Source organism: Miniopterus natalensis, chromosome 7, assembly GCF_054644295.1.
Source record: "Miniopterus natalensis isolate mMinNat1 chromosome 7, mMinNat1.hap1, whole genome shotgun sequence".
Classification (NCBI taxonomy): domain Eukaryota; kingdom Metazoa; phylum Chordata; class Mammalia; order Chiroptera; family Miniopteridae; genus Miniopterus; species Miniopterus natalensis.
In genome coordinates this window covers 23,497,594-23,511,189 of record NC_142087.1, presented here as the reverse complement: position 1 = coordinate 23,511,189, position 13,596 = coordinate 23,497,594, and the positions used below count along the sequence as shown (strand labels likewise).

At 38.5% G+C, this 13,596-nt stretch overlaps 1 protein-coding gene across 6 annotated transcripts in view; it reads left to right on the top strand.

The window, feature by feature from the left end:
• The window catches only part of TASP1 (taspase 1), a 246,458-nt gene that overhangs the window by 52,107 nt on the left and 180,755 nt on the right, over positions 1–13,596 (top strand). For 5 of the 6 annotated variants that reach the window (XR_001603125.1, XM_016212011.2, XM_016212010.2 and 2 more), the window contains exon 8: positions 11,638–11,754. The exons of the other annotated variant lie outside the window; for it this stretch is intronic. Coding sequence is in view for 4 of the 5 variants with exons in the window: in XM_016212011.2 (XP_016067497.2) it covers positions 11,638–11,754 (117 nt within the window). In the remaining variant the exon portion in view is untranslated. The remainder of the gene's footprint in view (positions 1–11,637; positions 11,755–13,596) is intronic. 6 annotated transcript variants of the gene reach the window in all.

Below are 13,596 nucleotides of genomic sequence, written 5' to 3'. Positions count from 1 at the left end.
CTCTATACACAGCATTTGTGGAATCATTTAAAAGTGCAGTTTGATTTTGTCATGTCCCTGTTTAAACTTTCAGTCAGTTCTTCCTCTTAAGAGGAAAATATAAGCTGCCCTTAAGAAGAAAGTGTAAGTTCCTTACCAGAGCCCATAGGGCTAGACAGGAGCAGGCGCCAGCCTTTCTTTCCAACCTTTTGCTCTCTTACTCTCTTTCTGGGTCACATTGTTTGTTAGGATTCTTCCTGAGTCAAGTCTTACGGTCTTTCAAGATAAGTTTGAATCTATTATTTAAGTTTTTCAAGCATATGTTAGTCCAAAACTATGTTTCATTTTTAGCAATAATCTTATGTCTAAAGATATAATGAAAGAAGAGAGTTTATCTGAAATATTACTAAAAATATTATTACACTTCTTCAATATTGTAAAAATCTAAAGATACCATGTCAATAAGTGAGGGAAGTGATTGTCGGGAAATATTTTAGAAACAGCCACAATCCCATCTGACCACTCCAAAGAGGTGAGTCAGGAAGTGCCCACAAGGGGGAGTGCCCATCTAGAGAAACTTGACCAGGACTTTTTCCTGTTATGCAGGTAAAATGGCTGTTTTACAAATGCACTTCGAACCATGCCTTATATTCTAGGAAAAAGAATGGACCCTCACCACAACAAGAATTTCTACCCATGTGTAGCAACTGTTTATTGTGGTTTTGTGATTTTCAGGGAGGGACAGGGGACAGAATAGAAATGGGGACTGCCGTACAAGCTAAGACAAGTTTATGAAGCTTGTGATTGTGCTTCCCCCCCCACCCTGCATTTAGCACATTTTCATTTTACAAGTTTTTCATCTCTTCTGTGGTCATTTTGGGTCATTTGCCCAAAGGATAGGCCCTGCTCCATTTTCATTGCTCCATTGATCTGATAGCCTGAGGCTATGAGAAACTCACCTTCATCCGCAGGTCACCTCAAGGAGTGCACAGGCTTTGAGTGAGGTCATGGCCTCATGGGATCTTTGGTTTTTCTTTCCAGTATCTATTTTATCTTTGACCTGAAAATTATTACTAGCAAACATTTATTGAATGCTCATTATGTGCAGGTTTTTAAATAGATTTTAGGGAGCAAAGAGCATCTGGTACCTAGGCCCTACGCATTATATTTGGTCCAGGGGAATCAAACAGTAAAGGGAAATAATACCTTTGATATCTGCTAGAAAGATGGAACCATCAGTGAGAGCTATAGGAATTAGCAGGATGAAGGAATCACTTTTAGCGTGCTAAGCTCCTCATGGTAGACTTTATGGAAGAGGTGGGGTTTAAGCTGAGCCTGGAATAAAGGTAGGAGTTAGGTATCTAGGTGGAGAGAGAAAGTGCTAGGCTTAGAAAGCTGTGAGTGGGTAAGCTTGGTTGCAGAGTTTCTACAGGACAGTAGATTCAAACTCCAATGCTTATGGGGCCAGGCAGGTCACCTAAATATGTGAGCCAGTCTAGGGAGGTGCAGCTGCTGGTGATATGTGTTCCATTCTAAGGTATTCAGAAAACAAAATGTGTAACACCAAAAGTACTTTGCTGGTCAAGCCAAACTGTTTTTGGCAGCTTGTTATCTTCCTGAGGACATGACAGTTGATACGATTCAACTGCCCACAGAATTTAGTAAAGTAAAATAGGCCACGGAGGAATAAAGTCCATAGCAAGAGGGGCTATGAATGAATCACAGTGTTACTGATCAGGGATGTGAAGCTGTTGTCTGAAGTGGTTGAATGTCTGTCTACTTTTTTTCTCTCATTGATTTCAGAGAGAGGAATGGAGAGGGAGAGATGGACACATCAATGATGAGAGAGAATCATCGATTGGCTGCTTCCTGCACGCTCTGTACTAGGGTTTGTGTCCTTACTAGGAATCGAACCACGACTTCTAGGTTCATGAGTTGATGCTCAACTACTGAGCCACACCAGCCAAGTTGTCTGTCTGCTTTTATTCATGCTAACTGTACTTAGGAGCAAATAAGGAGAATATTTTGAAATATGCACGAATGGGTCCTATCCTGGTGACTAGTAGCATTAAACACAGGCTTTTGAATATTGAGAGTTTCTGAAAACATTATTGAAGTTAATTTAAATGGCATTATAATTTCTAGGATATAGTGTTATTATAATTAATTTAGATTACATTTTATATTCTAGAATATACTTATTTATGTTTTATTGATTTTGAGGAGAGAGAGAGAGACAGAGAAAGAGAGAGAGAGACATTGATGTGAGAGAGACATTGATCAGTTGCCTCCTGTTATGCATCCCAACTGGGCATTGATCCTGCAATCCAGGTATGCGGCCTGACCAGGAATGGAACCCTCGACCCTTTGGTATATAGGAGGAGGCTCCAACCAACTGAGCCACACTGGTCAGGGCTGAAGTAAGATTTTAAGCAATTGAGGAATAAAAAGAGAAAAAGCATATGGGCATATTTTTTTCCTTTTTTCTTTTTAATATGTTTATTTTCAGTAGTTAATGTGTTTATGATTTTGAAATAATTTCTGTTTTTGTATACTCACAAAAACAGAAATTATATGGTCAAATAAAGTAATTGTGTAGTCAAGTAGATATTGCTGTACTTTAAAATGACATCAAATAAAGTAACTTATTACTATGTTATTAAAGTTGGCCTCAAGTATTTGTTCTTCAGTCGGGAGAGGATTGAATTTAAATCCAGTTGGAATGGCCCATTTCAGTCGTCGCGGTGTTTCATGGCAGGAAGGGACTCCAGATTGTCCCAGTTACCTCTGAGCCCTTTATCTGCCATTCCCCACTGCTTTAAGACTCAGTTCAAAGGCCAGTGGAGCTCTGGTATTTAAAGGAAGAAGTGTAATTTTATCCAGAGAAGGCAAATGTATGCCCCCAAATGAAAGAGAGACCAGAGGTCCAGACCGCGACCAGGTGTTCCCGAAAGAGCCAAATTGGACAACTAAATTGAAAAAGGTTTTCTGCTCTTATTAAAGAGACTTTATTGCTGTCTATTTAATTAGTAAGGTCTTAGCTCGCGCATGTATGTTTTCTAATCTGCCTGGGTAATGAAGGTCCTAGCCTGTTAGTGAGTGTGCTGGAAGCATGTGGTGCCATCTCTGTCACTGAAGTGCCGTGAGTGCGTCTGTGAGGTGAAACTGCCAAATGACCTTGATTCCCGCCTCCTCCCTGAACACATTTCCCACACGGTGATGGCTGAGTCTAAGACAGAAAAGGACGAACAGCTCTCTGCTGGAAAATGCAAAGTTAAAGCTGAAGTATAGAATGGGTATTATTTATTTAGAACTTTTCGGAAAGTAAGTTAGAGGTCAAGAAACTGAATTGGTTAGTCATAAATGAGAGTGCGATCTGGTGCTAGATGACCTAAGAGGATGGGAGGGCATTGCTACCAAAAGAATTATTGAATGGAGGGCTGTGTGACCAATACCAACTCATAATTTCTTTATAGATAAAGTGAGAAATTTGGTGGTAAGAGCTGTAGAAGCCTGTTTTGAACAGTAGACCAAAGGGCATACAAAATCTCCTGAAATAAAGATCACTCTCATATTGTGAGAAATTAGTCTGGATTTTAGTTTAGTTATTATGGGGACCAGCCTAAGATTTCACAGCAGTTGTTTAAGGACGTACTTTTGGGAAAGAATGTATTTAGGAGTGATGTGCTAAAGCATTATGTAAGGGAAGATACCTAAATATAAAATAATCAGAGGGAAACGTGAGGTAATAGGAAAACTCCTTTTAGATAGGCTGAATTTGGATCATGCATAAAAATTGAACAAGATGCAGTTTTAGAGGAAACGAAGTTTTATTACTGAGGTTCAATTAAAAAACAACACTTTCTTAAGTTGCTCACAGTGGATGAGGGACAAGAAAAGCTGCAAAAGACCCTAGAACAAGTCAGAATATAAAGAGCCTTCCTGGAGAGGAGAGACCTGCAGGCTTCATGTGGTGTATTGCCTTCTTTGATTTGTGGGTACTGAACCAAACTTGCACTCCAGGAATAAATCCTACTTGATCATGGTGTATAATCTTTTTAATATATTGCTGAACTCAGCTTGCTAACATTTTGTTGAGGATTTTTGCATTTGTGTCAGGAATATTGGCCTATAATTTTCTTTTTTTAAATAATGCCTTTGTCAGGTTTTAGATTCAGGATGATGCTCGCCTTATAAAATGAGCTTGGAAGTCTTCCCTCCTCTTGAATTTCTTGGAATAGTTTGAAAAGGATAGGTGTTAGTTGTTTTTTAAATATTTGGTAGAATTACCCATTAGGTCATCTGTCTAGGACTTTCTTGTTTGTTGGGAATTTTTTACTCCTGACTCACTTTCCTTTGTTATCATTGTCCTGCTCAGATTTTCGGGCTCCTTGCCATTCAGCCTTGGGAGGTTGTGTGCTTCTAGGGATTTGTCCTTTTCTTCCAGATTGTCCAGCTTGTTGGCGTATAATTGTTCGTAGTGTTTTCTTATAATCCTTTATATTTCTGTGGGGTCGGTTGTCACCTCTCTTTCATTTCTGATTTTATTTATTTGGTTGTTCTCTCTCTTTTTCTCAGTGAGTCTGGTTAAAGGTTTATCAATCTTGTCTACCTTTTCAAAGAACTAGTTCTTGGTTTCATTGATTTTTTTGTAGTTTGTTTTAGACTCCATTTTGTTTATTTCTGCTCTGATCTTTATTATTTCTTTCCTTCTACTCACTTTGGTCTTTGTATTCTCTTTCTAGTTCTTTTAGGTGTAAGATTAGATTGTTTATCTGAGAATTTTCTTGTTTATTGCGGTGAATTTCCCTCTTAGGACAGCTTTCACTATGTCCCATACATTTTAGGTTGTGTTTTCATTTTCATTTGTCTCAGGTATCTTTTGATTTATCCCTTGACCTTATTGTTAATCAGTTCATTTTGTAGTAATGTATTATTAACCTTCATATATGTGTGTGTTTTTTTAGTTGTTTTTCTTATAATTGATTTCTAGTTTCCTATCATTGTGGTCAGAGAAGGTGCTTGGTATGATTTCAAACTTCTTAAGTTTGATGAGACTTGTTTTGTTGCCTGACATGTGGTCTGTCTTGGAAAATATTCCATGTGCACTTGAAAAGAGCTTGTATTCTCTTGCTTTGGGGTAAAATGATTTAAAAATATTAATTAAATTCATCTGCTCTAATGTGTCATTTAAGGCCATTGTTTGTTGATTTTCTTCCTGGAGTATCTATCCAGTGTTGTCAATGGCTTGTTAAAGTCCCCTACTATGACTGTGTTACTGTCGATTTCTCTCTTATGTCCATCTATTTTTGCTTTATGTATTTAGGTACTCTTTGTTGGGTGCACAAATGTTTACAAGGGTTATATCCTCTTGTTATATCAATCCCTTTATTATTATGTAATGGCCTTCTTGTGTTTTAAAGTCGATTTTGTCTGATATAAGTATTGATGCCCCAACTTTAAAAAAATTTCTATTATATGAAATATCTTTTTCTATGGCTTCATTTTCAGTTTGTATATGTCTTTCGATCTAAAGAGGGTCTCTTTCTTGTAGACTATATATGTCTTTTTTTTTTTTTTTTAATCCATTCAGCTACCCTGTATCTTTTGTTTGGAACATTTAAGTCATTTACATTTAGAGTGATTATTGATAGTCATGTAGTTATTGCTATTTTATTATTTAAATTTATATTCTTATTTTTTTCTCTTCTTTTTAAAGAAGTCCTTTTAACATTTCTTGTAATACTGTTTTGATGGTGATAAATTTCTTTATCTTTTTCTTGTAGGGGATGCTCTTTATCTCTTTCAATTTTAAATGATAGCTTTGCTGGGTATAGTATTCTTGGTTGCAAGTTCTTCGTTTTCATCACTTTGAGTATTTTATGCCAATCCCTTCTGGTCTGATAAGTTTCTGTTGAGAAATCAGCTGACAGTCTTATGGGAGCACCCCTCTAGGTAACTGTCTTTCTCTTGCTTCTTTTAAGATTCTCTCTTTGGCCCAGCTGGGCGTGGCTCAGTGGTTGAGCATCGACCTAGGATCCAGGCGATCAGGGTTCGATTTCCGGTCAGGGCACATGCCCGGGTTGTGGGCTGCAGCAGATCAATGACTCTCTCATCATTGATGTTTCTGTCTCTCTCTCTCCCTCTCCATTCCTCTCTCTGAAATCAATAAAGATATATTTAAAAAAATAAAAAAAGATTCTCTCTTTGTCTTTAACCTTTGCCACTTTAATTATGATGTGTCTTGGTGTGGGCCTCTTTGAGTTCATCTGGTTTCAGACTCTCTGCACTTCCTGGACTTGGGTATTTTTTTCCTTCAACAGGTTAGGGAAGTTTTCAGTCATTATTTCTTCAAATAGGTTCTCAATCCCTTGCTCTTTCTCTTCCCCTTTTGTACCTCTATGATGTGGATGTTGTTATGCTTGCTGTTTTCTCACAGGTCCCTTAAACTATCCTCATTTTTAAAATTCATTTTTCTTATTGTTGCTCTGATTGGATGTTTTCTGCTACTTTGTCTTTCAGTTTCCCGATTTGACCCTCCGCTTTATGTAATCTGTTGTATTCTTCATTTCTATTTTTGTGTTCTTCATTTCTGACTTTTTTTTATGGTTTCTATGTCCTTTGTTTATGCTTCTTTGTGGAAGCTCTTGCTGAGTTCATTTATTCTTCTCCTAAGTTCCTTGAGCATCCTTATAACCATTTTTTTGAATTATGTGTCTGGTAGATCGCTTTCCTTCATTTTATTTAGTTCTTTTTCTGGAGATTTCTTCGTTTTTTTTCATTTGGGGCATGCTTCTTTGTCTCCCCATTTTGGGTGCCTGTCTGTGTTTGTTTCTGTGTTTTAGGTAGTTCTGCTTTGTCTCTCAGTCTTGGTAGGGTGGCCTTATATAGTAGCTTTCCTGTGGGGCCCAGTGGCGCATTCTTCCTAATCACCTGAGCTGGGTGCTCCAGGCGTGTCCTTTGTGGGGGTTATGTGAGCCCTTCTGTTGTAGTTGAGCCTTGATTGCTTGTTGCCACATCTGTGGATGGGGTTGACCCTCAGACTGAATGGATGTGAGGATTGGTCATGTCTGGAGTGTAAGAGCTGCTGTGTGTGGGCTGGGATTCCATGAAGCTAAATTCTCCCCAGCATGGTCTCTTGCCTACTGAGGCCTTCCTTTGGTTGTACCACTTGTGGAGCTAATTGGGTGGCGCTCTTTTGTGGTCTGAAGCCAGCCCTTGGGTGTGTTGGTTCTAGGGCCTCTTGGGAGGGACTCTGGTATAGGTCAATGTCGACATTACCTGTGACCAGCCCTGGGCTACCTGTTAGTAGCTACAAAGTGATCCACAGTTAGTATCTGTCTCTGTTGGGCCTAGGTGCATGTGGGAGGGGCCAAGCTATATCTGAGGCCTGCTGCCACCAGTACCAGGTCTGGAGCAGGTCAGCAAGTGGCCCAAGGCACCCCGAGATTCTTTGTCACCTGCCAGCCTCCCCTTAGGTTCAGCCACTGAAAGAGCCTTGGGCAGTACCTGAGCTGTATGAAGTAGATTCTCAGGGAGTCACCAGGTAGGGGTGAGTGGTGTTTACCAGGTTAATTCAGTTTCAAACTCAGTGCCAGTGCTGGGTCAGAAGCTACTCAGCAAATGTCTCATGGTACATTGAGGCCAGCCGCCTTCTGCCTGGGGCCTTTTCAGTGGTGTGGGGTCTCAAGGAGTCACCAGTGTGGAGCTAGTAGAGTTTGCAGGCTACAGCAGATTAAGATTTGGCTGTGTAGAGGGAAAATGAGCCTTAAAGGTAAGCCAGGAAATGTGCTGCATGTAGGCCATGCAAGAAGATGACCCTCGCCCTGATGCCACACAGCTCAGTTTCTCCCTGTGTGTCTCTGGCACCCTGTGAGCTTAACCGGAATTCTTTGAGAGTTAGTCAAGAATGATGCCATGCTGGCCCAGGCTGGTCGTCACTGACAGACCTCCTTAGCCATAGAAGAATGATTTTCTAAAGAGAAAAGAGAAAGGTTATTGGGCGTTCTTATGTCCAATTTTTCCTTGATTGCAGCTAAGCCAGATATAGGAGAGCAGATAATTCTAGCTAAATCATACTTTGTTACTCATCTTACATAGTCTGAGAACCCAGTAGCCCCACTGAAGAGGGCTGTTTTGTGGGAGGTAGACATGAAGCCAGATCTGGGTCTCCTGAAGCCAGAGCTATCATTCCATGTTTCGGATACTCAAAGATGGTAAAGCTTCATGCTGGCATGCTGTACTGTCATGGAGGGCACTATTCATCTGCTTTTCTCTAGCGGATTCTCATACCAATTATAATGTTGCACACAAACCTAACAAAGGTGTATTAGGAAGTTTTGGTATATTTTCAAAAAAGGTATTTCATTATTATTGTATTAGGATAATTTCACTTTACCCCAGTTTCATGATACACTTTCATTTGAGATTATTCTTGATTTTAGCTATATGATATCGAGTAATTTCAAATAGAAGAAAAAACAAGTTAATGAGGTAATTAACTGATAGGTGGTGTCTTTTGGCTAATTTCAGAGTTAGATTATAGGTTAGAGGCTTAATTTTCTGGTGGAAAGTATCTAAACTTTATTCCTTTTAAAGTAGTTTACATCTGTTATTTAATTTAATTCGTACCATAACTGTGTAATAGTCATCTCCAGTTTGGAGCAGAGAAAAGTTAAAATTTTTGACATTAAGTCCAACAGTGGTTACTAGTTTATTGGCTACTTCAAGAAATTTTTATTTCAACATTTTCCTTGACACATGCACTCCCTATTCTAACTTTACATACATGTGTTTATTCTGAGGGAACTATAGTTTATATAGTTTCTTTTTAGTCAGAATTTTATCAAGAAAGTAATGCAAATAGTGTGTTTTTAGTCAAGGACAGTAAGTACCTGTGTATCTATGTGGTGCATGTACTTGTATTTATGGAGTGTAAGAGTATAATAGTAGTTCTATATAGTAACAGTCATTGTGTGTTTTTTAAACTTTCTAAGATTTCATTTCTGTGCATACGAGTACTGTGAAATTATTATGGCCAGAATACCAATGTTTGTCTTTTACTCACTTTATCTGCACTTCATAAAAACACTTCAGTATTACTTCATCATCTTTAAATTTGCTTTTCAGTATGTGAAGTCTGTTAACGAATGCTTGAATATTTGTGGAGTAATCCTGATTTTTGCAGGTGTTGCAAGGCCTTTGGAATATTTAGCTTAATTTGGAACAGGATTCTCTCTTTTTTGCTTGGTCTTTCACTTTTGAAAACCGAGTTACAGTAAATCCATCTGTGTGTAGGCCTCTCAAATCTTTCAGCGGTAGTTTGGTTAGGCATGTGGGTTCTCATAGTTCATGCTGGCCCAATTGAAATGCTAAGAGAATTGTTTTACAGATAATGTGTATCACTGTGCACATGGTATGTATCCCTGCAGTAAAAGTTCTGTTCTTTAGAAGGCTTGGGTAGTGTCGGCAGTCTCAGTTAATAAAAAATGAACTAATAAAGAATACTATCAACTATAGAATTCAATTAAATAAAAAAATTAGAACAGAAATAGAAAACAAATGCAATAGAAAAAACAATGGAAAAAAAGAACACTGTTTCTTGACCTTTTTTGTTATTGTTGTTGCACAGTTATCTTATAGTGACTATTTGTATGAAAGTTGTCCATTTCTAAAAGAACCAGTATAAGATCAGTAATTTAAAATACTTCGTACTAAGTTCATGGTGGTGTGATCATGGTGAGATGCTGCCAATTGATAGTTGAAGAGGTAGAGCATACATCTTTTATGCTGACATATGTTAGTCTTAGGTGGTTTAAGTTTCTCCTTCAGCAGATTTGTGCCTATAAAGTGATTTGCCTCAGGATGAGTAGAGCAGACATTTGAGTGATAATGATCTTGTGGGATGCTATCAGGCCTGTTTCTCAAAATAGTGTTCCTGGACCAGCAGCATCAGCATTGCTGGGAGGTTGTTAGATGGACAGTCCAGACCATTCCCAGATTACTCCATCAGAATTTGCATTTAAATAGATTCTCCAGGTGGTTTGTTTACACATTAAAGTTTGAAGTTCTTCTGTAGAAGACAAGACTTGGCATCTGGACAAGAAACAAACACTTCTGTATCTGAGGTTGCAAGGATATAAAGATTTAGGAATTATTTCTCAGAATAACAAAACATATGCTCACCTTAAAAGTTAATTTCTCTTTAGTTACTCATCTACTCTGTAATAAAATGTGTCTAATGCATTTCTTTACTTTGATACTTTCATCTTATCCAACAAAAAATAGAAACTTGACTTCATCCATACCAAGTGAGTGAACCTGGTTATTGTTAAATCTTCCCTAAGTCGGTGGCATCCTCTGAATTTGAATGAAATTAAACCTTGAGAAAAGGAGATAGAAGGCAGAGGCCCTGACATTAGAACGGCATGGCATGTTTCATCACTCACGAGGCTTGTTTCTGTGACACCGGGGACGCAGACATACTTCATTCCCTCTGAGTTAATAAATAAGGATGTCCCGAGTGTCTGCTGTGTGCCAGATGAGAAAGAGTAGATCAAGCCTTTCCTCAGAGAGTTTATAGTCAGACAGGGAACTGTACTTGAAAGTCAGGCAACCTGTCACCAGCAGAACCCTGGTTTTCTGGGATATGGCCTTGCAGATCCGTTGGCAGGACTTCTGCCAAAGGAAGTCTTGCTCAGTGGGGTGAGCATAAACCACACGGGAGGAGCACCTGTTCTGGTTGAACCTGGGGTTATGTCTGGCTCTTTCATATATCCTTGGGAGTGGGGATGAGGGTAAGGGTCTTGAGTTCTAGGGCACAGTTGGAAACCAGTGTCCTGGTGTTAAGAACACCATGAGGACTTCTATTAATTATAAAAAAGATATATTTTTTCATGACACCTTTTACCTGCCTCCCTTAATTCTGATTTTTATCCTGTAATATAAAGTTTTTCTGTCTTGCACAGAGGACCCCAGAAATCTTCAAAATAGGAAGTCAGCTGCTTGTAGTCACAACATGTGAAATGCCTTAAGCATGTGGGACCTGAGATAAGACACAGAAACACAAGGATGCCTCTCAAGAACATACATTTTTCTGACATGCATTTGGCAGGCATATTATGGACAGAGCAGAGAGTGGGGCTTGCCATAAAGTTTCTCACAGGGGAGGAACTGTAGAAGATTTTAGTATAGTGTACCTTGAGATTGTAAATGCCATTCTCTACTTATTGTGCTAACTCTGTGATTTACTTTTAGAAATTTATATAGACTATTTAAAAAATACTAATAATGGCATTTCACTTATGCCACAGACCTTTTCCTCTGCAAAAATCTCAATTATGAACTTAATTCTTGAGAATAGGAAGGCGCTGTGATATATTATAAATCATATTACATTTTCCCCCCTCCCTTACAAAGGCATGGTAAGCTTATTATGAGAAAAAAGCTTTTGTTCAGGATTTTTCAGTGGGAAATACATTTAGACTTGAACAAGATTTAAATGGCAACTTGATAATAGATCGTTTTAGGAGATGGCTGAATGTTTCACTTAAGGATTAGCTCAGATTTTATGTCTTAATTTCCTGAAAAGCATCATGTAGTCATATCAGATTGTCACACACCGTGTTTAGTGATACTCATGCCACTTCTGCTCTGCAGGAGAACTCAGGCACTTTGGACACGGTGGGCGCTGTGGTTGTGGACCATGAAGGGAATGTTGCTGCTGCTGTCTCCAGTGGAGGCCTGGCCCTGAAGCATCCAGGGAGAGTTGGGCAGGTGAGTAATTAGGGAATTCTTAAACTAGCTTTTCAAGTTAAAACATGGGATTTTCTAGCTCACAATTTTTAAACCATGGAGACATTTTTTTCTTTAGAAAAAATAAAATCATTGTTTTTTAACATTTATGTACTGTAAACCATCAATCGGAAACCTTTCCAAGAATCTTTCTAAAAAAAGTTATCTCATAGTAATAGGGTTCTTTCTGATCTCTACCTTTGGTAATCCTGTGTTTTACTATTTTGAACAGGCTGAGCATTTAGTAGACATTTAATAAATGTGTGTTGATTTCCATTTTCTGTCTTTGTAAATGTCATTATCTTCAGGAGCAAGTTCTACCTGACTATATTGCTGCCTGCTTTTTAGGTGGGAAAGTGATTTTAGAGTTACATTTTGTATTTCTTCCATTCAAGGAGCATTTGACCCTCTAAATCCCTCCTTTGATTAAGCATTTTAGCTATTTCATAGACTAACCAGTATTTCAGGTCACTTGGACATCTTTGTACCCCCCACCCCCTGTCATCAAGCTTCAGGACTATATTGAGAATGAAATTTGACAGTTTATTTGATCTAGTAAGCTTTCGGAGTATGAACCAATTTGGCACATTACTTACGGGCTTAATAAATATTTGGTGAGTGAACAAATGAATTGGACACCATCATGGAACCTGTTAAAGTAGTTGCACAGGGTGTGTTTAAGCTCAGTATTTGGACCTCATATTGCATATGGAGCACTACTTGACTGCTTTCTGCCCTTTGTTTCTCATATTTGAAGAGGAGTTGGTGTCGCAGTTGCTTTGGACATGGTGGTTAGTAAGGCTTGGAGCAGAGTGATCTGATTCATGGAGGACATCTTTGCAGAGCCTCAAGTGTTGTTCTTGAGTCTGCCCTTTATTGTGGATAAACCACTCACAGTCCCACGTGGGGAAAGGGAAGGGAAGAATAATTAATTTTGTGCAATTCTTTCTCTACTGTGGAAGGGGATATATGGGGAGTGATTACTCAACTTGTGTGCAATGCTTGGAACTTATTATAAAAAGCCTTTGTCTGGTCATGGTCTTTTTTCACATTATAAAGTTCTGTGTATTTGTCGACTTTGGAGTAAGAAAACCAAGGTTGGCATATCAGTTTTGGATGCCTTGGTGGAGAAGAAGAGAGAAAAGAGAGCAGAGCCCCCTTCATAGCATTGCAGTTCCTATGATTTTCTCACTGTTTTTTGTTTGTTTTGGTTAGCAAAATATCAACAGCACCAAGGATAGTTCTGGACTATGTTAGCAGGATATTACATCGAACAATCTTGAAGCCATTCTGCCACTGCAAAGGGGACTATCCTGGAGAAAGAAATACTTATGTAAAACTTAATGTTTATTTGCGCCACTTGGCTAGTTTATGAATGCACAGTTTGAGAGACGAAAACTCAGGAAAGGGTGTGGAGGAGAGGAGTCAAGGTACTTACAGGAAAATATAGTTGCCGAATTGGATTATATTGCTTGGATAAGGAGATGTGATTAGTCTAGCCTGGAAATATTTAAGCATCAGGTGAGAGGTGAAAGAGCTGTTCTTCTCAGTAATCAGAATAGAGTGTAACAAAATACACAAGCAGATTATTATTTTTTTAAAAAGCAAAGATTTTTTAAATGTGCTAAAACTAGATACTGTACAAATGAACTATTTAAAAATTTTAGCATATCACCCTGCTCTAGATATATGATAACAGTTCAGATGGTAAAATGGCAATCTGAATTAGAACTTATTTGCTGCTTTAGCTTACTGTAATATTTATATTTAAAACGGACATGAGAACAGAATTATTATATTCTGCCTCCCCTTAACTCCCACCCT